General features: G+C 59.9%; 2 protein-coding genes across 9 annotated transcripts in view; one reads left to right on the forward strand and one right to left on the reverse strand.

The window, feature by feature from the left end:
* The window catches only part of PIK3CD (phosphatidylinositol-4,5-bisphosphate 3-kinase catalytic subunit delta), a 46,573-nt gene extending 23,798 nt beyond the window's left edge, over positions 1–22,775 (forward strand). For 2 of the 4 annotated variants that reach the window (XM_028513139.2, XM_036025272.1), the window contains exons 3-24: positions 9,907–10,079; positions 13,052–13,280; positions 13,388–13,617; positions 14,014–14,193; positions 14,545–14,694; positions 15,158–15,247; positions 16,305–16,526; positions 17,114–17,210; positions 17,304–17,434; positions 17,893–17,943; positions 18,038–18,205; positions 18,293–18,414; positions 18,638–18,781; positions 18,940–19,039; positions 19,168–19,346; positions 19,435–19,547; positions 19,709–19,787; positions 20,297–20,464; positions 20,857–20,980; positions 21,107–21,252; positions 21,442–21,574; positions 21,943–22,775. In XM_028513139.2, coding sequence (XP_028368940.1) covers positions 9,939–10,079; positions 13,052–13,280; positions 13,388–13,617; positions 14,014–14,193; positions 14,545–14,694; positions 15,158–15,247; positions 16,305–16,526; positions 17,114–17,210; positions 17,304–17,434; positions 17,893–17,943; positions 18,038–18,205; positions 18,293–18,414; positions 18,638–18,781; positions 18,940–19,039; positions 19,168–19,346; positions 19,435–19,547; positions 19,709–19,787; positions 20,297–20,464; positions 20,857–20,980; positions 21,107–21,252; positions 21,442–21,574; positions 21,943–22,080 — 3,135 coding nt within the window. In that variant the 5' untranslated portion in view covers positions 9,907–9,938 and the 3' untranslated portion in view covers positions 22,081–22,775. The remainder of the gene's footprint in view (positions 1–9,906; positions 10,080–13,051; positions 13,281–13,387; positions 13,618–14,013; positions 14,194–14,544; positions 14,695–15,157; positions 15,248–16,304; positions 16,527–17,113; positions 17,211–17,303; positions 17,435–17,892; positions 17,944–18,037; positions 18,206–18,292; positions 18,415–18,637; positions 18,782–18,939; positions 19,040–19,167; positions 19,347–19,434; positions 19,548–19,708; positions 19,788–20,296; positions 20,465–20,856; positions 20,981–21,106; positions 21,253–21,441; positions 21,575–21,942) is intronic. The other 2 variants (XM_028513141.2, XM_036025273.1) reach the window with 2 other exon arrangements.
* Positions 22,776–23,753: 978 nt separating this feature from the next.
* Positions 23,754–25,415, reverse strand: part of CLSTN1 (calsyntenin 1) — a 56,720-nt gene continuing 55,058 nt past the window's right edge. For all 5 annotated transcript variants that reach the window (XM_028512584.2, XM_036025275.1, XM_036025276.1 and 2 more), the window contains one exon: positions 23,754–25,319. In XM_028512584.2, the coding sequence (XP_028368385.1) occupies positions 25,125–25,319 (195 nt within the window). In that variant the 3' untranslated portion in view covers positions 23,754–25,124. The remainder of the gene's footprint in view (positions 25,320–25,415) is intronic.

Consider the following 25,415-nt stretch of genomic DNA (forward strand, 5'->3'; position numbering starts at 1 on the left):
ACGTGACTTTTCAAGACCTACCCTCCTTTCTTTGTATCCCTTTTCAGGGAAGATCCTGGGAGGACGTGCTCCACTAAAAGGAGAAGGTAAACCAAGAAAGAGGAACTAGTAGTACAAGGCGCGATTGTCCCTTGTTCTCTCGCTGGGCTCGGCTGCCACATGCTGTTCTGTATTTCGGTGGTTCCTTTCCCTCGAGGCTGGGAGCGGGGAGAGCAAAGAAACACATGCCCGCCCCACCCACCAGAGGAACTGGAAAGGTTTCACTTCCGAGTCTCCCCGGTAGCCGGGGCCTGGGACTTGGGCTCTGTTTGTGGGGTGCACCGATGTCATGTTTTCCGCGGAGAAGGGAGGGGTGATGAAGGACTGTACCCGTGCGGCAGCGATGGGCTGCAAGGCCAAGTCCTGGGCACAGAAGCGGCAGGGGCAGGGACCGATGCCCGGTACCAAGTGGCAACGGAAGCCGTCTCGCCATCAGATGTGCCGTGCGCGGGCCCCACAGTGACCACGGTTGTATTTCCTTTCTTGTCCAACTTTCTGCTTTTCCCGGACTTGACAGTTGCCTCAGCTTTTTATTTGCTTTGCTTTCAAGGCGCTAATCGCTCATCCTTACTCGAACTCTCTGACAGACCTAGGAACTCCCCACAGTGCAGCAGATGTCATACTCCGCCAGCTCCTTCCTGCTTGACCAGTGAGAGGCGGCCTCTCTGTTCGCAGCCAACACCCTGCCGGGTGGGGAGATGGTGGAAGGACAGACGGCGGAGGGATGTCCCAAGACCATAGCCGTGGGGCTGGTCCGAGAGCGAGCAGCCCCGCTTGGAGGGGGATGATCGAGGACCCTGGGGGAGTAGCTTTGAGAAAAATAAATGGAGCTGGCAGGTTATCTGCCGTATCTGCTGCGTTCCGAGGAGAGTTTAGGGAGGACTTACGCATTCGGACACAGAAAACAAAGAAAATGAAAAGTGAGGCAACTAGTAACTATAGGAGTAACGAAGTTGAACAAGAAGAGAAAGAAAATCACAATATAGCACGTGGCCTAGCTTTGAACGATATTTACATAGTCATAATCATGTAAGCGCTGACGTTTGGTTAACGAAAACCGATCCCTTTGCTGTACCCAGAAGCTGGGGGAGAGGGTATGTGTAGATGTCAGGAGGCCCAGACTTACCTCCTAAAAGGTAAGAAGTTCAAAGCTGAAAATCCAGAAATGTCAGTATAAACCTATCATTTAGAAATGTAGAGATAAATATCCAAAGAAACAACTAAAATTGAGGGTAGTATATTTGCCCGTGGAGGTCAGGAGCCGTTTTTTCCCGACTGCAGGCATTTTAGTTTTAAGTAACTTTTTAAAAATTTATTTATTTTCAGAGGGGAAGGGAGAAAGAAAGAGAGAGAGAAACATCAATGTGTGGTTGCTGGGGGTTATGGCCTGCAACCCAGGCACGTACCCTGACTGGGAATCGAACCTGTGACACTGGTTCACAGCCCGCACTCAATCCACTGAGCTATGCCAGCCAGGGAAGTTTTAAGTAATTTTAAAAATCAATCTTGTATAACTTCCATAGATAGTAAAGGTTAAAAGGCCTTATTGTATCACCCATGGTACCGCCATTTCCATTTTCTCCATACCCCTGAAGTGTGTGGCCCACACACATGTTGCCGTGACAGTGTACGTGCATGTCGGTGTCGTTCCACGCAGGAGTGTTTGCAGTGCCGTGCAGTGCACACGGGTGTCCGTGTAGTGACCGCGTTTACTCTATATTAACGTGGTCGGCCCTGGCCAGTGCGGCTCAGTGCGTCCCCTCATAACTGAAGGGTTGTGGGTTCGATCCCCTGTCCTGGCACTGGACCGATGTGTCACTCTCTCCCTTCCTCTCCCTGTAAAAGCCACTGGGGAAAAAAATGTCCTCGGGTGGCAGTTACTGTGTGTGCTCGCGGACTCGGCCGTTTCCTTACTGTTTGGGTTTATCCGTTTCACAGACAATACCGCATTGAATATCGTGGTGCATGAAGCTGTTTTTTAAAAATTTTGAATTGCTTCTTTGTGACCGCCCCTTATTCCCCAAATTAGCAGATGTGAGACCACGGGTTTCGCTATGGATTTTGAGGTGTCATGCCCGGGGCTCCATTCGGGTGGGCCACGAACTGAACATCGGGGGTGGGGGGAGAGCTGGGGCAGACGTTTGGGCGGGGTGGTCGGCCCGCCGTTCCTGAGAGCAGCGAGCAGCCGCAGTCACAGCCCCACCCCCGCCCCGGAGAACAGACTTTCCAGAGACCCACACCTCTCACCTCTGACGACTGTCACCTCTCACCTCTGACATCTGTCTCCATCCCCCCACTGGAGATCCTTTTTCCTTTTTAAATATTCAAACTAAAAGTTACTGTCCTTAAAATGAAAAAAAAAAAAAGAGTTACCGTCCTATTGAAAACTGTGGCCTGCAGAGACACATCTAAAGTGGGGGAGAGTAAAGAGTTTGAGAAGAAGGAAGAAGTTTGAAGAGCCAGCAGGGAGGCAGGCGAGGGTAGGGGAGAGCCCAGGGGCTGAGGCAGCTGAGGGCTCCGGCACTTGCCCTTGTTCTTGCCCTTGGCTCCCCGGCCCGAACGGCTCTCAGGGCCTTTGCGCTTCCCACTCCCGCCACCTGGAACCCTGTGTCCGAGTGCTGTTCAGGATCCTGCGCCTCACGGGCGCCTTGGCTGCAGGGCGATCTCCCCCCGGGCCCTTGCATGACGGGGGGGGGGGGGGGGGGGGGGGGGGGGGGGGGGGGGGGGGGGGGGGGGGGGGGGGGGCCTCCCTGCCAGCTGGCTGTTCTCACACCCCAGCCCTTTTACTCTCCCAAATCGCCCTGTGTGGCCGTCGTCCTTTCCCGCTTCCTGAAAACCCCTGTTGGACTCCAGACTCTGGGAGCACAGGGATGGGGCCGGCACCCTTCCCGACACTCAAGTTGGCGTTTGCCGCATGGACGGAGGCGCAAACGGCCAGGACTCGGGGCTGCAGCCTTCTGGGACCACCAGGGGCCCCCCCATCACGTTCTTTCCCCAAGGTCTCCAGGGGGCTCCAGGGGTTGCAGGGTCTCAGGGCTTCTCCTGGCTGCCAGAGTGGCGGGTTGGTTCGCTCGGGGCTCCTTGGAGGTGCGGGTGCAGGAGCCCCGCTGGGAAGTGGGCGCCCTGGCAAAGCGCCTTCGACTCCGTTTCTGAGGCCCCCACTTGGACCCTGTTCCCACGTAAGTCGGGCCATCGGGGGGCAGTCCACTGCGTTCCCCGTGGGAGGCTGCCCGGGACACAGCGCTCGATTGGAAGGACTTTTTGAGGCTGAGAAGCACCTGGAAATAAACCCAGGTCTGGGGGCCCGAGCAGCACTGGGGTCCCCGTGCCTTGTCACAGTGGCTGCTGGTCTTGTGTCCTCCCAGCCTGGGCGGATGGGTACATACCTAGACTATGTGTATGGCCCCCTTCTAGAAGTTTCTGAGGCTCCTTCTCTTGGGCTTTTGGAGTTGTTACTTTCAGGTGTTGGGCAGGTGTATTGTCCCAGGACTAATGAGCATCTGTCTACAGACATTTGTAGGAATGCTGGAGGGGGTCAGTGGGGGGGGGGGGCTTTACATTCTAGCTCTGGAGTAACGTCTGGGAGCACGTGGCAGGGTTTGCCGAGGAAACCCTCAGGGAAATCAACAGGACACACTTCCCCTTTTCCTGCCGCCTCTCCCTGCTCGGAGCCTGCTGAGGGTGTGACTCATGTGTTCCCTTGGGAAGCCGTTCCCCAGGACATGTGACTGGGGCACCGGAAAGCCCGTCTCTGCATGGACAAACGCCGGCCAGCGGCGCCCGGTGCCGGTATCACCAGCCACGTCTGCCGCTGGACTCGGGAGACGCCCGCGCAGAGCCCCAGGCCCTCGGAGTTTCCAAAGGAATGAAAGGAATTTTTTTAAGCAGTTCTGAGCTTTGGACAAGCGGACGGCCAGCAGTCCGCCCGCCAGGGGGACTGCACGTGGGCTGCACCCTCGTTCCCAGCGGAGGGGCGTGCGTGTGACTCAGGGCTACTGCAGCCGCCGTCTCAGAAATACACCCAGGCCCCTGGGGCTGCTGGCGGGCAGGGCGGGGGAGGCCCAGGTGCTTCTGCTGGGCGATCTGGAGGGACTTGCTGGCTGCTCCGGACTCAGGTCAGGCCCCTTGGATGAGCTCAGCTGGAGACCCTGGGCTTCAGCCTCGGGCCCGAGAAAGCATGTCTAACTGAGAACGGCGTGCACGGGGATGGCGGGTCCTGCAACGGGGACCTGCAGCCGGCGGTGCTCCACCGTTGCACGGCTGTTTCGGCGCATCGTGCTGTGGAAATGGAAGGTGAAAGGAACTGGGCTCCTTCCTGTCCGGTTTCCTTTTGATATTTTATTGATGGTTCAGGTGCGGACCGACAGCCTCTGTGGCCGGACTCTGGACGACTCAGAGCGAGGAAGGGTCGATTACTCACGGTTCACCTTCGCCCGACCCCCAGCGCCTGGGGGGTGGTCTCGGCCCTTTCTTGCCCTCTGTCTCCAGGCCGTCTCATCTGTCCCCATGGACCCACATCTGTGTGTCACCTGCTGACCCCAAATTATGTCTCTGTGACCCCAAGGACCTCTCCCCTGAGCTCCGAACCGGGGAGCTTACCCTTGGCTGTCTTCCCCGGGGTGCTCAATAAGCAGCTCGGGTTCAATGTGTCCAAAAGGTGGTTCTTCCTGTTGTATTACCTCCAAAACCTGTCTCTCCCGTATACTTTCCCACTTCAGGAACTTCCCACCCCCCCACCCAATCTCCCAAGCCCAAACCTGGCTGTCACCATTGCCTCCTCCTCCCTGTCCCCTCTCTGATCCGCCCAAGCTCCTAGGTGTAGCCGGACTCCCCTCTCCAGTCCCAAGGCCGCCGCTCCATCGGGGGCACAGGCCTCCCCGCCCCGTGCCACTCCTCTCGGCCTCTCCACAGGCCTCCCACACGCAGCCCGCAGCACCGGTTCAGACAAAACCGGGTCCCGGGACTCCCCGCCTACAGCTTACCTCCAGGGCCGCCCTTCACTGTTACTGTGCAACCCGGGCGTCTGCCCTGTTCTCAAGGCCCTGCGGACTCGGCGCTGCCGGCCTCCTCAAGCTGTCTCATCCATGCCCTCCCGTCCCCGCCCAACAGCCCTGGAGCAGCCACTGTGTCACGTTACCGCGTGCTCATCCTTCCCTCCATGTCCCCGTGTGTCTCCCCTCCTGGCTCCTGCCACTTAATGAATACCCGTTGGATAAACCAATATATCTCAGACGCATGATCCGTATAGAATATCCAATCCAGTAGTGAAGGAGCAGCGATTATTTCAGGAGGTGGAATGAACAAGAGTAAAACATGCCTCATGCTGCCAGACATCTCCTCAGATTCAGGAACTGTGTTTCCATACAGGCTGGGAGGACCTGGCTTGCTCTGAGAAATGTCGGGAGTGTTGGCAGCCAGCAAGCTCAGTGATACGGACCCCAGAAAACTTTCTGGGGGTGCGGCAGGGGAGCCTGACACCCTTTTAGGCTGAGCAAATGGGAGTGTGGTGCCCAGAACTTTCTTCTGCAGCTGGCCTGTCGGACGCCATCTGGAGCATCTTGTTAGCTTGGAGTACTGGACTTTGGCAAGAAGAGTGTAAAAACCACGTGGTGGGGAGAACGGTCAGAGGTCCCAGGGGGACCACCGTCCAGCAGAGAGCCATCAGAGGACAACCCGTGTGTCTCAGAGGCAGCACAAAGGGCAGGGGTGGCTCCTGGAGGCAGGGCAATGGCCAGGGAAAGAACTTTCTAAACACATGAAGCTTCCTGAAATGGAACGTGTTGTTGCATCAATGGAAATAGATCATTCCAGCGATAAGTGACAAAAAACCCAACTCAAACGGCTCTAAGTTAAAAAGGAAAAAAAAGCAGGGGGCATTTATTGGCTGATAGAACGACAAGTCCAGGGATAGAGTCTGGCTTCAGGCGTGGCTGGGTCCAGGGAGCCTACGGCCCTCCTCAGCGCCCCCTGTGCTCTCCACGCTGAACTCTGCTTCCCTTCACGCTGGTCTCCTCTCAGGCCCCTCCCCGCAAGGGCAGCTGATGGTCACCTGGTCACCTGCGGCTCCAGGTTGTTAGTCTACGTTTTCTGCTACCCCAGGAGGAAGTCCAGCTGTCAAAACCCGTTGTACCTGATTGGACATTCACAAGCACGTCCTGGAATCTCTGTAAAGATGACACACGATGATTGGCTGGGCCTGAGTGCCATTCCCACCTGCAGGCCAATCCCCACGCCTGGGGGGAATCCAGGGCTCTGATTGGCTGGGCCTGGGTCTCGGGCCAGGAGTGAAGTCAACTCATCTGAACCACGTGGGCTGAGGGTGCGTTGAGTTGCGGGTGGGGGGGGGGGGGAGAAAGTCCCCAGCTTCCAGATGGAGAAAGCCACAATTCCCAGCGCCCAGAAGTCCCTCAAGCCCCTTTCCTCCGGGGTAGCTGCTCTCCCCTGGGGGTGAGCCCCATCTCTTCCGCTAGCACAGACTGAGTCCCGCCCAAGCCCATTCTCTGTGTAATTGAAATCAAGAGCACGCGTTCTTCTGTGCCTGACTTCTTGCGCTCAGCTTCGCGTTTGTGAGATTCATTTATATTGTCGGGTGTATTTGTAGATCATTCTTATTGCTCTGTAACATTCCACTGGGAGTGGACACAATTTATTTTTCCATTTGACAGCTGGTGTGCATTTGGGATGCTTCCAGTGTGGACCGGGATAAACAGGGGTCCTGCTTGATTTTGGTACACGTGCTTGCGTGTCTGTTAGGGGTATCCCCAGGAGGGAGGGAATTGCTGGGTCACAGGACATAGCTGGTACTGTCAAACAGTTCCCCAGAGTGGCTGTGCCCGTTTGCATTCTTGGAGCAGCTCCAAAGCCCCTGGATTAGCCGGCCTCGGGGCGCCAGGCACACTGCAGGGCAACGAGCCTGGACTTCATGGGCAGTTGGGGGCTTGTTAGCGGCTGCACCCTGGGCCCTGGGCCCCCGAAGAGGGGAGGAGTTCCCACTTTCTCCTGTCCCATGTCTGGCATTTGATTACGGGCCGCTCACACTGTCCCGAGTCTCTTCCCCTTTTGGGAACAGATTTTTTTCCGTCCCAGAGCTTCCCTGCACTCCAGATGGACTCGAGTGGCTGAAGGCTGCATTTCCGTGGCGCCGGGGGGCAGGGGAGTGAGGGGTGCCCCTGACTTCCTGAGCTCGGCTAAAGCACAGGCAGGATTGTAAGTGGGTTCTCCAGGGTTCCCGACGAGCCCCGACATCTTGAATCAAAAGAAAGCCTTTGGCCTGGCCGTTCTGAGAAAGAGGAACCCGAAGTAGGATGTGGTTTTACAATCAGGGGACGGGGATCTCGCCCGTGGTGTCAGGGTAGCAGCGGGTGGTGTGCGCGCCAGGCGGCTCCCGGCAGCTCTGCGTGCAGCCCGGGGCCAGGCGTGGCCCATCCAACACTGGGGTGTCTGTCTCCCACTCAGCATTTTCTTTCAACTGTTTTTAAGAGTCATTTAAATCTAGAAGGATGTGAGGGAAGTATTTTAGGTTAGGGAAGCCTTTTTCTAAAGGATAAAAATCAGCCCTGGCTGCTGTGGCTCAGTTGGTTGGAACATCGTCTCGTAGACCCAAAGGTCATATGTAGATTCAACTCCCAGTCAGGGCACATACCCAGGTTGCAGGTTCAAGCCCTGATCGGGGCATGTATGAGAAGGCAACCAATCAACGTTTCTCTCTCGCATCGATGTTTGTCTCTCTCTCTCTCTCCCCCTCCCCCTCCTTCCTCTTTCTGTAAAAGCAATGAAAACATGTCCTTGGGTGAGTATTAAAAAAAAGAGTAAAAATCCTAAAACATAAAGGAAAATAGTGATACATTTGCTGCATCAACAGTAAAAACTTCTACTCATCAAAAACCTCACTATCAACAAGTGAAAAGCTGACTGGAACTAGGAGACATTTCCAACTCAATCAGTCAACAGAATCATTCAATCTGGAGTCGACAAAGTAACTCTATAAGGTAATAAGAAAAAGACAAATAACTCCACTGAAAAAAACGGGCGAAGTTTATAAGCAGGCTCTTTGGAGAAGACCAACCTTTTATGGAAAAGCAGGGAAATGCCAATTACAATAACAAGAGCACCGGGCGCCTGTCCGGTTGGCATAAACAAGTGAGTCTGACAATTCCAAGTGTTGGCGAGAGAGGAGGACTGAGGGCAGCTCTTGCTAACGGGCGCCACCGCTTTACTTCAGCAAAGCCGATGCTGCAGTTGCACCTGCCACAGGTTCTACCTCCGACCGGACAGCTCCACCCCCAGTGGCCGCCGGCTGGCCAGCCCGGCAGCCACATCTCGCTCAGGAGCACCTAACTCGGGAGTGGAGGAGTAAGGAATGGAACTTGTAAACATTTTTATTTAAATGTAATTCATTTAAATGTAAGAATCAAATTCATTTATTTGAAAACTTTTGGAAGTGTCTTTAGGACAACTTGCATCTCTGAGCCTACCTTTGCACCCGGCAGCTGTATTAAATCCACAGAGAGACGAAAATCTATTGTCTGAATTGTGGAATACACAGAAGACTTCAAAATAGTAGCAGAAAAAAAGAATGGGAAATATCTCCTTAATAATTTTTCTATATTGATAACATCAAAATGACTGTATTTTGGACATAGCAGGTTAAATCAAATATGTTAATTTTGTCTGTGTCGTTTTTTAGTGTGGCTACTGGTGACTTTGACATTCCACACGAGGTTCACATTGTATTTCTCTTGGAGAACCCTCATCCGGGACTGTCATTTGCACACAAGGAGACGTGAGCAAGACTATACATTGTAGCACTGTGTGTAATAACCAGAGTGGAAAAAGGCCTTGAGGTTCATCAACAAGGGGCAAATTAATTGTGGTTTATTTCTACAGTGAAATACCACACCAGTTAACGTGAATGAACTAGAGCTACATGTGTCACAGTGGATAAATCTAAAGGAGGTAAACAAGTTGCAGAAGACTCACTATTCATACAAAGTCTTAAAGCATGCAACAATATTAAGAATTGTTTGTGGATACATATTAGTAGCATGCAAGTATGAAAACATTGGTGGAGCCCTGGCCGGGAGGCTTGGTGGGTTGGAGCATCGTCCTGTACACTGAAAGGTGGCAGGTAAGCCAGAAGGTCGAGGCTTCAATAACCGGTCAAGGCACACACGTAGGTTGTGGGTTCGATCCCTGGTCGGGGTGCATGCAGGAGGCAACCGATTGATGTTTCTCTCTCACACCAGTGTTTCTGTCTCTCCCTCAAATCAATAAGCATCTCTTTGGGTAAGAATTAAAAAAAAATCAGTGGATATAATAAACAACCAGAATGCAGGTGGTGGTAACCTGAAGTCAGGGTGGGTGGGACCTTTAACTGTGTCTGTAACACTTTGTTACTTACTGGGGAGTGGCTAAGACGGGGCGGGTGGGGTGGTTGGTATGACTTAGATGTTTCAACAAATTGTTTGATGCCCTTCAAAGCCCATTTTAGGACCCCTGGTTTCTGGTTAGAAAGTTTCAAAGCACTGTAGCCTTGGGTCCTTCTCTGGTCCTGGGGTGTCTGAGCAGGACCTCCCGTTTGGCTCCTCGGCCAGTCGGTGGCCATGGCAGAGGTCTCGCACATGTGTGTGTGCCTGAGAGGAAGTGACCTGGTGTCTTGAACTTGGGCCGCCGCTGTGGGGGCTGCAGACAGAGTAACCACCTGTGATGGCAGGCCATTCCGCCGAGCCAGTGACCTGGGGCAGCGGGAGCCACAAGCTACCCCAGGCAGGACACAGGTCCTGACACCCTGTTTCCAAAGGGTCCTTTCAGGGAACTCGCCCCGCACACCTGCTGCGGTGGCTCATTTTGCCTCCACTTCCCTTTCAGGACAACTGGTGTCTGAGAAGTGAAGAACCAGGATGCCCCCGGGGGTGGACTGCCCCATGGAATTCTGGACCAGCGAGGAGAATCAGAATGTGGCGGTTGACTTCCTGCTGCCCACCGGGGTCTATCTGAACTTCTCCGTGTCCCGAAATGCCAACCTCAGCACCATCAAGAAGGTATGACCTTGACCTTAAAACTAGTCCTTAGAGCTTGGAACTCGGAGAGACAGATCCTCACTCACACGCCCCGTTTCTCAGATCTGAGAGCCCTGGATATGAATTTTTAGCACTGTCAGCAATATCCAAGAATTGTTTAAAAACTTGCAGTTAGTGCTAGATGGTATGGCTCAGTTGGTTGCATCCTGCAACCAAAAGGTCACTGGTTCGATTCCCCGTCGGGGCACACGCCTGGGTTGCAGGTGCTGTGCTTGGCTCCCCAATGGGGCACTTGCAGAAGGCAGAAAGTGACCAACCTGTTTCTCTCTCACACCGATGTTTCCCTTTCTCCCTCCTTTCTGCTCTCTAAAATGCAATTTAAAAAAAATTTAAAAACCAACCAACAAAAACCCTTGTAGTCAGAGTCCGCCCAGCATTCCAGATTCAGCTTCCCCGTACGGTGCCTGTGACCCAGGTGGGAGCTCAGGGTGGGGTCCCCTGTGGCCTTCCGTTCTCGTGAGCACACCCCATCCACGTCACTGAAGAGTTTTGCCGGTTTTCCGTCTTTGGAGCTGTTGCCCTGGTAAACATCTTTGGAAATCGTTTTTGGTTTCATATGTCACAAGCGTTGGTCCGTGATGTGGTCTTTCCTATAAGGCAGCCGGGCAGCCTCTCGGCTTGCTGCCTGCGGAGCAGCCCGGCCCCAAGGAATACACCAGAGTCACACACAGGAACTGTGCTTGTCACTCAGCTTTTATCGCATGCAGGTCCACTCAGAGTAGAACATCCACACACATTAATATCCTGCTCACACTCTAACCATCTAAGAGAATATCACACACACACACACACACACACACACACACAGAGCAATCAATGGGGGCAGTGAACCCGGGTCCCAGAGTCTCAGCCTGCAGGTCCAGGAGACAGCTCGCTGGGCGAGGGAGCTGTCAGTCAGCGTCTTGCAAGGAAGGCTCTCTGGAGCCGGGTGGGCAGCAGGGCAGATGAGGTCTCAGTCGGGCGGGGCAGAGCCTCCAGCCGTTGCCAGGGAGACCAGCGTGGCACGGAGTGGCACTCTGGCGTGTGGAGCTCTCAGCGGTCTCAGCAGTGGTCTGGAATGTGCCTCAGTTGTACCTTGAAAGCGGTGGACTCCACCCTTCTGGGTCTCTTCAGTAAATTCTTGGCCTCCTTGAGGCCAAGTACGCAGTCGTGCCAGGAGCCTGTGTATGGGTGGTCCTGCTCTGCAGGCACCACAGCTGTGCTGACCACGTGGGCAGGTGCCTTAGGTGCGTCTCCTCGCCGGCCAGATGTGTCTGCTCTGACTTCGGTGATTTTCCCCTTGCACCCAAGTGTCACGGCCCACTGACGGGCATTCTAGTTGACATGCATGACCCCATTGGGGTGTGTAGACTTCACGCTTATCTTGATTGGACCAAAGCCATTCTATGGGTCCCACTCTCCACGCTGTTGAGTAATTTTCAGGGGAAACGACTGAGCCAAGAGATTAGACATCTGGATGGTATTTGGTCTTGACCGGCTTGTTCCGCTTGCAGTGTGTGAAACGTAACGGGCCGCGCCACAGCGCGAGGCCTTAGCTCAGAATTTTGAAAGTCTTTCTTAGGAGGAGGGGGAAAAAAAGGAGAGAAGCAATGGAGCTTCCGTGACTTTTTGTGGGTTTTTTTAATCTTCCCTTCCTGGGAGATTTCTTTAAAAAGTACATTTATTTTTTTTCCTATTTCAAAAGTAATATGGACACACTGAAATTTGGCAACCTAAGAAAAAGTAGAAGAAATAACGATCGGTGACCCAAGTGTGCAAGAGGGCCGCAGTTCGCGCTTTGGCTGTTTTCTGTTTTCTATATAGTGTAGTATTTATTTGGGGGGTGATAAATTCTGTTTATGAACTTTTATGTCCTTTTATTTCAGAGTTAACATGATGACATCTTTCTCATGTTGGTACCTTTAGGTAAATAGCATCTTAAGGTTAATCTTACCTTTCCGTTTACAGAGCTATACACGCGGGTTATGCAGGGTTCGAACACGGCGCCAACGTAAAACGCGTGGGTCCCGGCAGTCTCCCCTCCAGCCCAGTTCTCCTGCGGTTCCTTCCTATGTTATGTGTGCCAGCAGCCAGACAGTCAATATTCTAGGTTTGCCCATTGTTGTTGCAACTACCGACCCCGCCTTGTGCCGCGGAGGCTGCCTTAGGCGATATGTAAATGAGGGGGCGTGGCCGTCTTCCGGTAACCTGGCGTTTTTTGCTGAACTGCCATCTGTGTAATTACTATGTTTGTTATTGCCGATTTATGAAATGGGCCGGAATTGCCTCTGCTGTGGCACAGCTTCGGTGGAGTTCCTCTCGCTGATGTGTCCTGGAGTGCTCTGTGGCTCCGGTGTCCCTAGACCCTGGTCCTGGCCCCGCCCCTGCGCGAGCTGTTTGCGCGTGGGCCGTAGCTGCCCACCGCCCCTGCGTGAAAACTCAGGCTGTTCGTTCTCTCCCTGCACGCCCTCCCTGGGGCTGGCGGTGGACACCTTTGCACGAAAGCTGGCCTGTTGGGTGGCTCCCCAGCGATCCTTGGGGACACCACACCCGGAGGGCACCCAGCCCACAGGTGGTTTTACGTCCCCCTCAGTGTGTTGAGACGTTTCTGAACTGGCATTTACAAATCGGGGTGATGAACCCCGGGATGATTAGCTGGGGGTGCCTGGGGGTCGTGTCCGGCTGGCCGCCTGTCAGAATGAATGACCTACAGGGGAGACTGGGACCCGCCGCTCAGTGCCAGGTGTGAGGCCACACCTGGCGGCCTTCACAGCAGGGAGGTGACGGGCACTCCTGGTGCCCCGTGTGGGCAGGGCCCCAGGGGTCTGGAGAGGGCCGTGGTCTTGGGACCGTGCCATGATTGCCTTCTGGTAGGGGTCGTGCTGGGTGGGGCGCCCAGACCGAGGCCCCGCCCGCCTGGGCCGGAGGGGCTGACCGGTGGCTGTCCCTCTCAGGCGCTGTGGCACCGCGCCCAGTATGAGCCGCTCTTCCACATGCTCAGCGGGCCCGAGGCCTACGTGTTCACCTGCGTCAACCAGACCGCGGAGCAGCAGGAGCTGGAGGACGAGCAGCGGCGGCTCTGTGACATCCAGCCCTTCCTGCCCGTCCTGCGCCTGGTGGCCCGCGAGGGCGACAGGGTGAAGAAGCTCATCAACTCCCAGATCAGCCTCCTCATCGGCAAAGGTACCCAGCCAGAGAGGGCCAAGGGCTCCAGGATGCCCTGCCCCCCCCCCCAGCCGACCCCCGACCCCTGACCCCTCAGGCTGACCCAGCTCCTCCCTGCCTCTCAGGCCTGCACGAGTTTGACTCTTTGTGCGACCCGGAAGTGAATGACTTTCGAGCCAAGATGCGCCAGTTCTGCGAGGAGGCGGCGGCCCGCCGGCAGCAGCTGGGCTGGGAGGCCTGGCTGCAGTACTGCTTCCCCCTGCAGCTGGAGCCCTCGGCGCGGACGTGGGGGGCGGGCACCCTGCGGGTCCCCAACCGGGCCCTGCTGGTCAACGTCAAGTTCGAGGGCAGTGAGGTGAGCCATGGCTCCTGCCGGGGCCGCAGGTCCATGGGGGATGCTGCCCCTGTGAAACTCCCCAGTCACCCTCCAGCCCCCCCCCAGTTAATTCACTGTCTGCCCTGTAGCATCAGAGGGCATTTGTGGGGTATCCATGCCTCCCTGGGGCTCAGCCAAACATCCCCCCAGGCAAGTTTGGTGAGGCAGCAACATGGCTGTGGTCACTGGTCTGTCCGTTCATTCACCAAATGTACCTGGGCGCGGCCCCGTGCCGGCATCAGACCCTGGCCTCCTGGAGCTCATGCTCGAGGGGCGGGGCAAGCCTGTTATAGCAAATAGGCCACCCACCCCCGTGCCCTTGGACTCCATGGTCCCTTCACAGGGCACAGGCCTGACCCTCCCTCCTCCCCCTAGGAGAGCTTCACCTTCCAGGTGTCCACCAAGGACATGCCCCTGGCCCTGATGACCTGTGCCCTCCGGAAGAAGGCCACGGTGTTCCGGCAGCCGCTGGTGGAGCAGCCCGAGGACTACACCCTGCAGGTGAACGGGAAGCACGAGTACCTGTACGGCAGCTACCCCCTCTGCCAGTTCCAGGTGAGGGCTGAGGGCTGAGCGGCCCTGGGCTCCCGGGTGCCCTACAGCCCACGCAGAGGCCTGGGGTGGGGGGGTTGGGGGAGCTGGTTCCCTGGCCTTCTCGAACCCGGTGAGTCCGGCCTTTGGGGGGTCACAGCAAGAGTGCCCTTTTGCTGCGGCCTGGCTGGCCCTCCCTGTGAACATAAGGAAGGCTCCATCTTCAGGAGGTGGGCGAGGCCAGGAAGAGCCAGCAGGAGAGGCGAGGAAGGCCTGGGAGAGGCAGCGGTCCGCAGGGGGCGTCCCCAGCCAGCCGGCTCTCTGGGGGATGGCCGGGACTGCCCGTCGGCCACTCACCCTGCCCCCACATCTCAGTACATCTGCAGCTGCCTGCACCGCGGGCTGACCCCTCACCTGACCATGGTGCACTCCTCCTCCATCCTCGCCATGCGGGACGAGCAGAGCAACCCCGCCCCCCAAGTCCAGAAACCGCGCACCAAACCGCCCCCCATTCCCATGAAGAAGGTGAGCTGGGCCCCCTGCCCACCCTCCTGTCTGTCCCTTCCTCCCGCCCGCTGTCCAGCCCTAGAGCCTAGTGGGCGACGCCCCGGGCTGGCGATGGGTTCTGGGGCCCCTCGTCGCATGCCCCTTGTGGGTCAGTGTTGAGAGTGGAGGCTTTCAGCGCCGGCAGCCAACACGACTGGATGTGCTGGGGTGGGGGCCCATGTGAGCTTCCCGGGACAGCCTTCAGGCCCGGCTCCCTGCTTCCTGCACTGGAAGCAGAACTCATGCCCTGCAGGGCTCGGGGTGGGTGGGGCCCCTGGACCAGCTGCACGGCAGGGGTTCAGTTCTCCAATAAAGGATGAAGTTGGCCATAGGTACCTACCTGAGCCTCACCACAAACCCACAACCCTCCCACCCACCCCCACGAGCCCCTCCGGCCCCTGGACCCCCTCACGTCAAGGCCCTGCTTCTCCTCCCGCCCCAGCCCTCGTCGGTGTCCCTGTGGTCGCTGGAGCAGCCCTTCTGCATCGAGCTCATTCAGGGCAGCAAAGTGAATGCCGACGAGAGGATGAAGGTAGGGGTTCCCGGGCTGGGGTTGGGGCGGGGGGGGGGAGGGGGCAGGTGTTTTTTTGCACAAACAAGGTGGCTGTGGCCCCGGAGGGATGGCAGAGGAAGCAGCGGGGGTCACACGCATGTGGCTGACCACATTACCCAGCATCCCTGCCCAGGGTGGTTGTGAGCTGCTTCAAAACAGGAAGGGGGGAGGGGAGCAGGTCGGGGGCCAGAGAGGCCGATTCGTAGAAACCGGGCCCGGCGAGTTCTGGGTACTCGACTTTGGTGGAGATTGTGGGGCCGGGCCCAGCCCTGGGATGTGGAAACCGCAGTCAGGGAGGTGACGGGCGTTGGGAGAGGAGCCATTCTAGTTGGGCTCGGGGCTTTCTGGGGTTCCCAGGGGGCGGGGTGGGGTGCAGGAGGTGTGCGCCTGGACCCCTGGGGGCTGAGCCCTCGGTCCTTGGGACCGCCTGCTGGGTGCCGGTTTCACCGTTCTGCCTGCAGGATGTGAAACCCGGGTCCGCAGGGGTTGGGTCTCTGGGGAGTGGCCGTTTGGACTGATTTCATGAGCAGGCAGGTCTGGGCTGCCCTGGCGGAGTCGTGGAGGTCTGGGTGCAGGCAGCTTTCTGCTGTGGCGGGGCAGGCGGAGGCGGGGCCCGGCGCCCAGAGTCCCTGAGGACTCTCTGAGCCGTGGAGGGAGACCCCCCGGGTGTGAGGGCTTGAAAGGCCCCTGGAGGTCCTGAGCCCAGCTGGGGAAACTGAGGCCAGAGCAGGAAGCATCACACCCTGGGGTCCCACAGAGCCACTGGGGACCCGAGACCAGTCCCCCACGCACCGCCCACGGCACCTTTCCCTCTTGCTGCCCTCACCCCCGGGCCCACGGCCACGCATCCCACCCAGGCAGCCGGCCATCCCTCTTCCACCCCTCCTCCCTCCACGTGGCACGTGGGATTCAGACCCACACACGGAGAGTGGACATTTCGGGAGGAGATTCCGGCCTCAGATGGGTGGGAGCCCCGGGAGGGGAGAGGGGGCCGGGCCCCTGCCGCCTGTCACCCATGCGTCCGCACCGTCCCCAGCTGGTGGTGCAGGCCGGGCTCTTCCACGGCAACGAGACGCTGTGCAAGACGGTGTCCAGCTCGGAGGTGAGCGTGTGCTCGGAGCCCGTGTGGAAGCAGCGCCTGGAGTTCGACATCAACGTCTGCGACCTGCCGCGCATGGCCCGCCTCTGCTTCGCGCTGTACGCCGTGATCGAGAAGGCCAAGAAGGCTCGCTCCACCAAGAAGAAGTCCAAGAAGGCGGTGGGTGGGCCGGCTGGGAGGCCGGCGGGGAGACGGCCTCCGGAGCCCATGCGCTCGCTCCCTGCTGGGCCCGGTCTCCTCCTGCAGCCCCGGGGCGGGGCCGCTCACCCTGAGACCCCCATCCTCGCACCCCTCCCAGCCCAGCCACTGCCCCTGCTGTGTGCCCGTCCTGGGGTCCTGGGCTCGATTCAGAATACTGGCACAGGCCCGTGGGCCTCGTGGGAACCGGGAGGCAGCTGTGGGGGGTGGACGGAGTCCCTCTCCTGCGGGCAGCAGGGCGGCCTGAGTCAGCGGCTGGCCGGGCGGGAAGGAGCGGTGGTGGAGCCCTGAGTCACGGGCTGCAGGACGTGACTGGCCGCTGAGCCGTGCTGACTCCCCCGTCGCTGAGCTCAGCCAGTTGGTTTAGGGGTTCCTCCAGAATCTCCTGGGGGTGGGGAGAAGAAGGGAGCCAAGAGGGGGCTGACTCGCCGGCCTCCTCCCAGGGAGTCTGAGAGCGCGCAGGGAAGCCGGCCTAGAGGCTGGGCCCACCTGGCAGATGAGCAAGGGTCGGCCCGGCGCCCGCCCTGACTGCCCGTGTGCTCCCCCAGGACTGCCCCATCGCCTGGGCCAACCTCACCCTGTTTGACTACAAGGACCAGCTCAAGACGGGCGAATACTGCCTGTACATGTGGCCCTCCGTCCCAGGTCGGCCCAGGCCTGGGAGCAAGGGGGAGGGGGGGGAAGGGTTCCCTGATGGGGGGCCGATCCCCAGCTCACCCCGTCTGTCCTTGCATCCAGATGAGAAAGGGGAGCTGCTGAACCCCACGGGGACTGTATGCAGCAACCCCAACACCGAGAGTGCCGCGGCCCTCATCATCTGCCTTCCGGAGGTGGCCCCCTACCCTGTGTACTACCCCGCCCTGGACAAGGTCGGTGAGGCCCCTCCCCGCTTGGGGTCCGGGCCCACCCTGCTCAGAGGCTGTGGGGCTGAATCCAGTGAATTGTCCTGACCCTGCCTCTGGGGCTCCCCAGAACCTGGGCCCTGGGCCCTGGGCGTTGCCCAGGCTGAGGGCTGGGCCACCCCACACATTTGGAGGCTCCCGTGACTCTCTGGAACCCTCCTGCACCCTAGCACAGTGGTTCCCACCTCGAGGCCGCTTTGCCCCCAGGAGACCTCAGGCAGTATTGGTTGTCATGACTAGTGGGAGGGATGCTTCCTGCTTCTTGGGATGGGGGGAGGCCAGGGAGGCCTCAAACACCACAGGACAGTCCCCACCACGGAGAGTTGCTGGCCCATGAGTCAGCAGTGTGGTCACCTGCCCCGGGGCCCTGCGGGCTGGCCCAGGCCCTGTGGGGGCGCCCCTGAGAGCAGGGATGTCTGTTGCAGATCCTGGAGCTGGGGCGGCACGGGGAACACGGGCGCTTCACCGAGGAGGAGGTGAGCGGGGGCCACGGGCGGTGGTGGGGTGCAGGGGGACAGAGCCCAGAGCGCGGTGGGCAGCCGGCTGCAGCTCACCCCCCTGCGCTCCCAGCAGCTGCAGCTTCGGGAGATCCTGGAGCGGCGCGGCTCCGGGGAGCTATACGAGCACGAGAAGGACCTGGTGTGGAAGATGCGCCATGAGGTCCAGGAGCGCTTCCCCGAGGCACTGGCTCGGCTGCTGCTGGTCACCAAGTGGAACAAGCACGAGGACGTGGCCCAGGTGGGCGGGGGATGAGGGCCCAGAAGGAGGAGGGGCAGCCGGGCAGGGCTGGGCAGAGCCCCCCACCCTGACCCCCGGCTCCCCCAGATGCTCTGCCTGCTGTGCTCCTGGCCGGAGCTGCCTGTGCTGAGCGCCCTGGAGCTGCTGGACTCCAGCTTCCCCGACCGGCACGTGGGCTCCTTTGCCATCAAGTCCCTGCGGAAGCTGACGTGAGTCCCACGGGCGCCTGCTCCTCCTGGAGGGGGGGGGGCGTGTGGCTTTGCCCTGACTGCCTGGCAGTGGGTGCAGGGCGGGGACGGAGCCTTCCCTGGGGGCCTGCTCAGGGGAAGCTGGCCTCTTGCCCTGTGCCCTGCCCCCAAGCCAGCTGCAGACCCCTGTCCCAAGCCAGGAGCCACGAAGCTCCAGGCCCCAGCCAGCCTCCCTCCCCTGCAGGGACGACGAGCTTTTCCAGTACCTGCTGCAGCTGGTGCAGGTGCTCAAGTACGAGTCCTACCTCGACTGCGAGCTGACCAAGTTCCTGCTGGACCGGGCCCTGGCCAACCGCAAGATCGGCCACTTCCTCTTCTGGCACCTCCGGTAGCTGGACTCAGCTAGTCTCCCCGGAAGGCCACGGGAAAGGGGGGCCCGCTTGCCTGCAGACCTGGCACCCCCTGCTGGCCTGGGTGTCCTGACCGGGCTGGGAGGGGCCTCGTGGCCCTGCCAGGAAGGACTCAGCCCCTTCTCCCTCCCTGCAGCTCCGAGATGCACGTGCCGTCGGTGGCCCTGCGCTTCGGCCTCATCATGGAGGCCTACTGCAGGGGCAGCATCCACCACATGAGGGTGCTGATGAAGCAGGTGAGGCTGGGATCCACTGTGGGGCGGGGCCAGCCAGGCCCCTGTAGAATCGATCTCCTGGGCCGGCCTGAGGCTCGGGGCCTGCCCCTCCTGGCCTGCCCACGCCGCCCTCCCATTCTCCCGGCCAGGGGGAAGCGCTGAGCAAGCTGAAGGCCCTGAACGACTTTGTCAAAGTGAGCTCCCAGAAGACCCCCAAGCCCCAGGCCAAGGAGCTGCTGCACGTGTGCATGCGCCAGGAGACCTACCTGGAGGCCCTCTCCCACCTGCAGTCCCCGCTGGACCCCAGCATCCTGCTGGCTGAAGTCTGGTGAGCCCCGGCTCGGGGCTCCCTGCCCCGCCCCCCCACCCCCCAGGCCTGGCGTGGGGGTCCCGGCTGACCGCTTTCTGCCTGGCAGTGTGGAGCAGTGCACCTTCATGGACTCCAAGATGAAGCCGCTGTGGGTCATGTACTGCAACGAGGAGGCGGGCAGCAACGGCAGCGTGGGCATCATGTTTAAGAACGGGGACGGTGAGCAGGCAGGCTGGGCCCCCCCTCCCACTGCGTGGCCCCCCAGGGTCCCTGGAGGGCGAGCCTAGGGGAAGTGCAGGAACGCTGGGGCCGGGGTGTGGCTGGGGGTGCGGGACCCACTAGAAACCCACGCTCTGTCCTTCCGGGGGCCGGCGGTGCAGACCTGCGCCAGGACATGCTGACCCTGCAGATGATCCAGCTCATGGACGTGCTGTGGAAGCAGGAGGGGCTGGACCTGAGGTGAGGAGCCCCCCGTTGGCCATCTGTGCTGGCACCGGGCCTGGGACCCTGTCCCTTTGCGGGGGGGGTCCTCTGCCCAGGCTGACATCACCACCTCAGGGGCGAGGGCTGTTCTGAGAGGAGCAGGGACCAGTTCAGCACTAGGGCCCCAGGGGGCAGTGGGGCCACAGGGTGGGGAGGGAGGCCGGGCCTCAGCACCTGTCTCTCCGTTGTCCCTTTCATTCTGAGCACCCCCGGCTCCTGCCCCATCGTCCCCCGAGCCACATGCTGTTTTCTCTCTGAGCGAACACGAGCTCACCCTTTCTCTCCCCCTCTCGGGCGCTGGTGCCGACCACAGGGAGCAGCCTTCCCGGGGGGACCCCTCCTCCCCAGCTGCCGCTCGTCTTCCTCCGTTTCTGCTCCTTGAGGAGCATCTCCTGTGGCTAGTTTGGGTTTCTGGAGCTCCTCGGGGGTCAGGTAGCCCGGGGACAGCCCTCGACCACGGCCTGCCCCTCCTCCCCCCTGGCCAGGATGACCCCTTACGGCTGCCTCTCCACCGGGGACCGCACGGGCCTCATCGAGGTGGTGCTGCACTCGGACACCATCGCCAACATCCAGCTGAACAAGAGCAACATGGCGGCCACAGCCGCTTTCAACAAGGATGCCCTGCTCAACTGGCTCAAGTCCAAGAACCCTGGGTAGGTCTCAGGCTTTGGGAACAGATGTCTCCTCCAGTCAGAGAGGTGAGGTTTGGGAGTCAAAGGTGAAGGGGCGGCCTGTGACAGTCTCTGTGGCCTCCTGGCCCTGCCCCCGTCTGTGCTGGGGTGGGGTCTGTCTCCGTTCCCCCATGCTAGTAGCCACCCTGAACTTAGGGACTTAAAACCACCCCCACTTATCGGCTCAGAATCTGCCACTCGAGCTGGCGCAGCATAACGGGATCCCACACGCGGCCGCTGGTGTCTGGTAGCTTGGCTGGGCAGGAGGGTGGCCGGCCTGGGGCCCTGGGGTGGGCTCCTCATTGTAGCGAGGACGGCTCAGAGCTGCAGGGCGTCGAAGGGCGTGGTCTCCAATCCCCCCTCCTCCCACCTAGGGAGGCGCTGGACAGAGCCATTGAGGAGTTCACCCTGTCCTGCGCCGGCTACTGCGTGGCCACGTACGTGCTGGGCATCGGCGATCGGCACAGCGACAACATCATGATCCGCGAGAACGGGCAGGTAGGGGCGGCGCCTGCCTCCTGGCCCCGCCCTCGGCCTTCCCGCCCGGCGCTCAGCTCTGGGCGGAGCCCCTCCCAGCCCGTCCGGCTCCTCCTCAGTCTTTGCCCCTCCCTTCTGTTCCCGTAGCTGTTCCACATTGATTTTGGCCACTTTCTGGGGAACTTCAAGACCAAGTTTGGAATCAACCGGGAGCGAGTCCCGTTCATCCTCACCTATGACTTTGTCCACGTGATTCAGCAGGGGAAGACTAATAATAGTGAGAAATTTGAAAGGTGAGGGTGCCTCGGACGCCGCCAATGCCCCTGGGCCCCGGCGCCGCGGACGGGGTGCACAGGGGGCGCCATCAGCCCGCCTGGAGGGGGCGGCAGGAGGAAGCAGGCTGGGGCGGGGGCTGTGCTGTCTCCCGGGGTCTGGGGGGGCGTGGCTGGGAGGACCCAGGGCCCACGTCTAGTCGCCCGCAGGTTCCGCGGCTACTGCGAGAGAGCCTACACCATCCTGAGACGCCACGGGCTGCTCTTCCTGCACCTCTTCGCCCTGATGCGCGCGGCGGGCCTGCCCGAGCTCAGCTGCTCCAAAGACATCCAGTACCTCAAGGTAAAGGCCGAGACGGGCACGCCGGCCAGAGCCCGGGGAGCCCAGGGGACCCCTCCCCCGCCCGAGCGTGGGGAACCCCACAGGGCGTCGGGGCCGGGCAGTGGGCGCCGGGGGAAGCGGCCGGAGGTAGCCCGGTTCTGTTACGAGCAGGCACCAGATTTTGCGGGTGGGTCTGGGAGTCTGTCTCCGTCAGGGATCAGAATAAAGAGCTCTTCTCAAAGGAGACGTCGGTGGCTCTCTCTTCCCACCGTCCTTTCAGGGGGGCGCTTGAACCGCCCAGAGGGGGAGCGAGTCCGGGCAGGCGGGCGGGCGGGCTGGCCTCGCGGAGCAGGGCCCAGGAGCCTCAGTGCTTTCGTGGTTCGGCCCAGGACTCGCTGGCGCTGGGGAAGACGGAGGAGGAGGCGCTGAAGCACTTCCGCGTGAAGTTCAACGAGGCCCTCCGCGAGAGCTGGAAGACCAAAGTGAACTGGCTGGCGCACAACGTGTCCAAAGACAACAGGCAGTAGCAGCGCCTCCCCGCGGCACCCGGAGCCCTCGCCGCGCGCCCCGGGCGGGACACGAGCGGAGCGGACCGTCGGCCTTGGGAACCCGGCTCCGCGGGGCCGAAAGCCCGAACTGCATCCGAAGGGGAAGCACTCCCACAGCCGCCTTTTGTTTACACTGGTTATTTATTAATGACTTGAAATGTTTCAGGAACTAAATAGCCATAAACGGAAATGCATCCTTTGTGCAGGGGAGGGGCGCTGACCGACAGCGCCCCCATCAGAGCCCTGGGCTCGGGTGAGGAGACACTGGAAGTGGAGCCCCTGGAGACCACCTGGTAGAGAGAGGGTCGTAACGCGGGTCTCCCAGCGGGTGAATGCAGAGCCGGCGGGGGCTGCGCGGGGCTCGAGGCCCACGCGTTGGTTACCTGGTGCCTGCTGTGCAGACGCGGAGCGCGCGCCCCCGTTCCCCTCTCCACCCACGCGCTCTCTGGACTGAGTTCTCTGCCCTCTCGATTCAGGGATGCTTGCTTTCCACTTTTTAAGTGACTCTTGGGTACGGGAATTCTCATCTCTCTGCTGTAAAGTGATTTTGTTTGCGGGTAAGAAACCAAGTATCCAAACATTGAACCTCTACGGCTGGGGAGAACAGCCTCAGCCCCGTAAAGTATGACGACACAAGCTGGTCCTCAAGACGTATTAAAAAAATCTGAGCTTGATTGAGCTCATTCTGGTGATGGGTCAAGGGGAAAGCAGGTCAGAGTACTTAGTGCAATTGTCTGTGAGCGTCCTCTCTCTCTCTTTTAAGGTTTATTTATTGTTAGGGGAAGGGAGGGAGAAAGAGAGGGAGAGAAACATCAATGTGTGGTTGCCTCATGTGGCCCCCACTGGAGACCTGGCCTGCAACCCAGGCATGTGCCCTGACTGGGAATCAAACCAGCAACCCTTACGTTTCACAGCCCACGCTCAATCCACTGAGCTACACGAGCCAGGGCTGTGAGCGTCCTCTTAAAGAAGGTTTTAAGAGAACCTGCTGCGAGCAATCAGGTACTGCAATCAGGTGTGAGTTAGGGTGTGGAGCAAACTCCTCCTGTTGGTACTTAGCCTGACACGTAGCCTCGGGCGGATCTGGGCAGCTCCCAGCCTCCTGAAGCTGGTTGGGGGCATGGGGCCAGGAACCCACCAGGTGACACCGCTGATCTCACGAAGGCCTCGTCAGGCCCACCAGCCTAGGGGCCAGCTTCCTCTCGCTGCCAGAAGCAGCGTGAGGAGGCACAGCCCAGGAGCAGGCAGGCTTCCCCGGAGTGTGCTGCCCACACCGGTGTCCGGGTAAGTGCTGCGTCCCTCAGGCCCAGTCGCCACCAGCTTCAGGATACAGAAAAGCAGAGTGTGTGTCTCCTATTTATTGAAAGGCGTCTGTGTGCTCCCTGGCGTGGGCAGCACACTTCCCACTGACACGGCAATTTCTGCTTTGGGTGCACAGCCTGTGTGCCTGGTGAGAGGAAAAATCATGTCTTTTGAATCGTGCAATGTTTCCGGTGGGGAAGGCGGGTCCAACGCAGCGGATGCGGGCTGGCGCGCGGTGAAACCTTGCAACGGGAGGTGAAAGATGAGAAGGAATAAAAGCCTTTGTACGTCCCACTCTCGGGCGCAGAGAGAAACGGGGAACTCGGACGACAAACCACGCGCTCTCCCGCTGGAGTTAGAACCAGAACTTTATTGTAGCGGAGACACGGTCTGGCCTGTCATCGATATACATGTCGGGGGAGGGGCCACGGCGGCCAGGACAGCGAGGGCGGCGGGCTCGCCTCTGCGCCAGTGTCTGTCCGTGGTCCACACGGAGCGGCTACAGGGACAGCGCACGGAGGGGAGGGATGGCCACAGGGACACGGGACAGCGGCAGCGGCCTCGAGACTAGCAGTTAGGATTACAGAACAGGATTCAAAATTATCTCCCCCCCCCCTCCCATTTTAGAAATCTAAAACTTTACATGTAAATTAAAAACAACAAAGTGCTACAGAGACTTGAGCTCCTGACTCCCGCTCCCTCTCCTTCCCCGGGGAGTGCAGCAGCAGCAGCCGCCTCTGGGAGCGCCCCCACCCCGCGCCGCCCCCCCCTTCCCGGGGCTCTGTCTGGGGCGGAGAGCAGAGCACTGGCCGCTGCAAGGAGCCTGAGTCTGCCCTGGGGCCACGGGCTGCGTTGAGCCCACGGCTGTCCCCACGCACGCGGCTCGCACCGTCCATGTTGTCTCTAAGGCCTGGGAGTGTGAAAGCACATCTGAGTGTGAGCCCCAGGGCTGCACACGAGGAGTCCGGAGTCCTGCACAAGGAGCCGTGTGCACAGAGGGCCAGGGGCCCCGCGGCCCAGCCCTCTGCCACAGGAGAAGCGGGGAGTCTCAGAGGCGGGCCTCAGCCACTTCCAGCCTCCAGGCAGCGTCCCCTCCCACCAGGCAGCGCACCCAATCCTTGCCCGCAACTGGCCTGGCCCCACCTGGGGACCGAGACCGGGGGCTGGGACAGTCCTGGGCACCCGAGGGGGGCGGGCCCCTCTCTCCTTGTCAGGGGGAGCAGGAGCGCGGCGGGGGAGGGGTCTCCACGCTCAGTGTCTCGCACTTCGCACTCGGGTCCCGGGTTACACTAGCACAGAGGACGTGAGGAATCCCAATTTATTTACAAAATATTAAAAAGTCAGTTTGTCATCTACATATTAACCCCCATTCTGCCATTTTATACATGCACTAGTTTGGGGAAAAAAAAAGATGAACGAGAGGATCATCAGGTGGGAGTGAGAGACTTTAACCCTTCGTCACTGAGTCCAGTCACTCGGTGCTTCTGGGGGCGCGAGGGGCCACGCGGGGCGAGGTGACAGGAGAGGGAGCGTGTCAGCTCCTCGCGTGACAGAGACCCGGGCGGGGGAGGGGCGGGGAGGGAGCCTGGGGTCCTGCACACCAAGCACGGGCGGCGGGGAGGGCCGGCAGACCTACTGGCCAGAAGGACTTTGTACACCGTGGACCCTCGGGGTGGGCGCGGAGGTGCCAGCGGAGCCCGTGGAGCAGGGGCGGCCGCGGCTCAGTAGCTGAGGGTGGAGTCGTCCCACTCCAGCTGCTGCTGCCTGGTGCCCGTCCGCGGGTCCCCCGGCTCCCCCTCCTCCTCCTCGCTGCTCTCCGACTCGGCGCTGGTGACGTCGTCCTCCTCCTCGCCCTCCTCACTCTCTTCCTCCTCTTCCTCCTCCTCCTCTTCCTCACTGTGCTGGTCCTCGTACGTCTGACAGAGAGGCGGCCAGGTAAGCCTGGCTGCCGGCCCCCACCCCAGCTCGGGACCGACTGTCCAGCGAGCACCCACGTCCCAGGAGCCAGAGGA

Source organism: Phyllostomus discolor, chromosome 5, assembly GCF_004126475.2.
Source record: "Phyllostomus discolor isolate MPI-MPIP mPhyDis1 chromosome 5, mPhyDis1.pri.v3, whole genome shotgun sequence".
Classification (NCBI taxonomy): Eukaryota; Metazoa; Chordata; class Mammalia; order Chiroptera; family Phyllostomidae; genus Phyllostomus; species Phyllostomus discolor.